Below are 1430 nucleotides of genomic sequence, written 5' to 3' on the forward strand. Positions count from 1 at the left end.
TAAATAAAAACAACCATAAATTATGTTTATTAAATGGCTACAATCAGCCTGAAGAGAGGTTCATGAGAGAGCTTTTTTTTTAACATTAATTAAGATATGATAATCTGGAGCTAAAACAATAAAGCCACTAGTGAAGAGGCCATTTATATTAAAGCTCATTAATTCCTTCTCCTAATCGCCATTAATGAACTTATGCTGAAGATCTTTCACTGTCTTCGGGTCCAACTGGAACGCCTTGGCAAGAAAATCGGGATTGATTGGAGGATTGGCTCCAAAGACCGCGTCGGCTATGGTAATTTCACCGGGGAACTGGCTGTTTAGAGCAGAATAGGCAACTGCATTTGTTTTTCCAATGTTGAATTGGAAATGAATCAAACCAATTGGAAACACAAAAGCATCTCCCTTATTCAGAACTTTTGAGATGAGTGTGTTATTCAGTTGGTCTGATGTCACAAAACCGACGTGAAGAGTTCCTTCCAGGACCAACAGGATTTCACTGGCACGGGGGTGAATATGAGGTGGCCTTTGGCCATATGGCGCATAGTCAATACGGAATGCTGATATGCCAAGGGTATTGAGTCCTGGAATTTGCTCCACATTTGCATCTGTTTCATCAACACCAAGTCGATTTGCTGTGTTTCCAGGCTTGCCAAGCCCGGAAAAGAAGAAATCTTCTGCTCTCGCAAGCTTGGGGTCCTTGCAGAACTTCCCATTCACAAACACTACAAGAACGCACAACACATACGCACAAAGGGGGGGAAAAAGGAATAATTAAGTAGCAGCACAAATTATATTGAAAATTATATCTTTCGACAGTTCAGCTTACTTACCACCATCCTTGGGGTTATTGATGGCTACACAGATATCTTGAAGAGGGCTAGGGTCATAGGCAGAGGCCAAAGAAGAAGCCAAAGCCAAGACAGCAAAACCTATAAGAAATTGAATTGCCTTCATGGTGATTAATTAACAGGAACTTTAATCAAGTGTTGTGATTTGAGAATATAGCGAGGGAACCTAGCCTATTTATAGAACGGAGTCCATGAACGAGTCTGTGAGTTCAATTTCTTAGTCCTCGAAGCAGGAGAAGACTAACAGAGTCCTCATTGGTTATCTTTCTTAGGGCCTGTTCGGTAATTTTTTCCTCTCATCTTAAAATATAATTTTTTCCTCTCATCTTCTTCCTCTCTCTCTCTCTCCCTCGTCGTCAAATCTTATCTCTAAGTGTCTCATCTTCTTCCTTTCTCTCCCTTACCAAGTTATACTGCTTTTTCCTTTTTTTTTGATCATTTTTTCAATTTATTAGGAAATTGGTGGGTGAAGCAGACACGCAGCTAAAATGAAATTGTAAGAAAATAAAGAACAAGCACAAAAAATAGACACAAAAAATTACGTGGTTCGGCTTTTAGCCTACGTCTACGGGCGAAGACAGA

At 40.0% G+C, this 1430-nt stretch overlaps 1 protein-coding gene across 1 annotated transcript; it reads right to left on the bottom strand.

Annotated features, from left to right (window-relative positions):
• On the bottom strand, positions 1-984 carry LOC18049412 (germin-like protein subfamily 1 member 17). Its single transcript, XM_006443245.2, has 2 exons — positions 831-984; positions 1-722 (listed from the first exon to the last, which is right to left on the bottom strand). Exons 1-2 carry the CDS (start codon positions 952-954, stop codon positions 172-174), a joined length of 675 nt encoding a protein of 224 aa, XP_006443308.1. The 5' UTR covers positions 955-984; the 3' UTR covers positions 1-171.
• Positions 985-1430: the final 446 nt, after the last annotated feature.

The sequence above is a fragment of the Citrus clementina genome, unplaced genomic scaffold (assembly GCF_000493195.1).
Source record: "Citrus clementina cultivar Clemenules unplaced genomic scaffold, Citrus_clementina_v1.0 scaffold_3, whole genome shotgun sequence".
NCBI classification, from domain to species: Eukaryota; Viridiplantae; Streptophyta; class Magnoliopsida; order Sapindales; family Rutaceae; genus Citrus; species Citrus x clementina.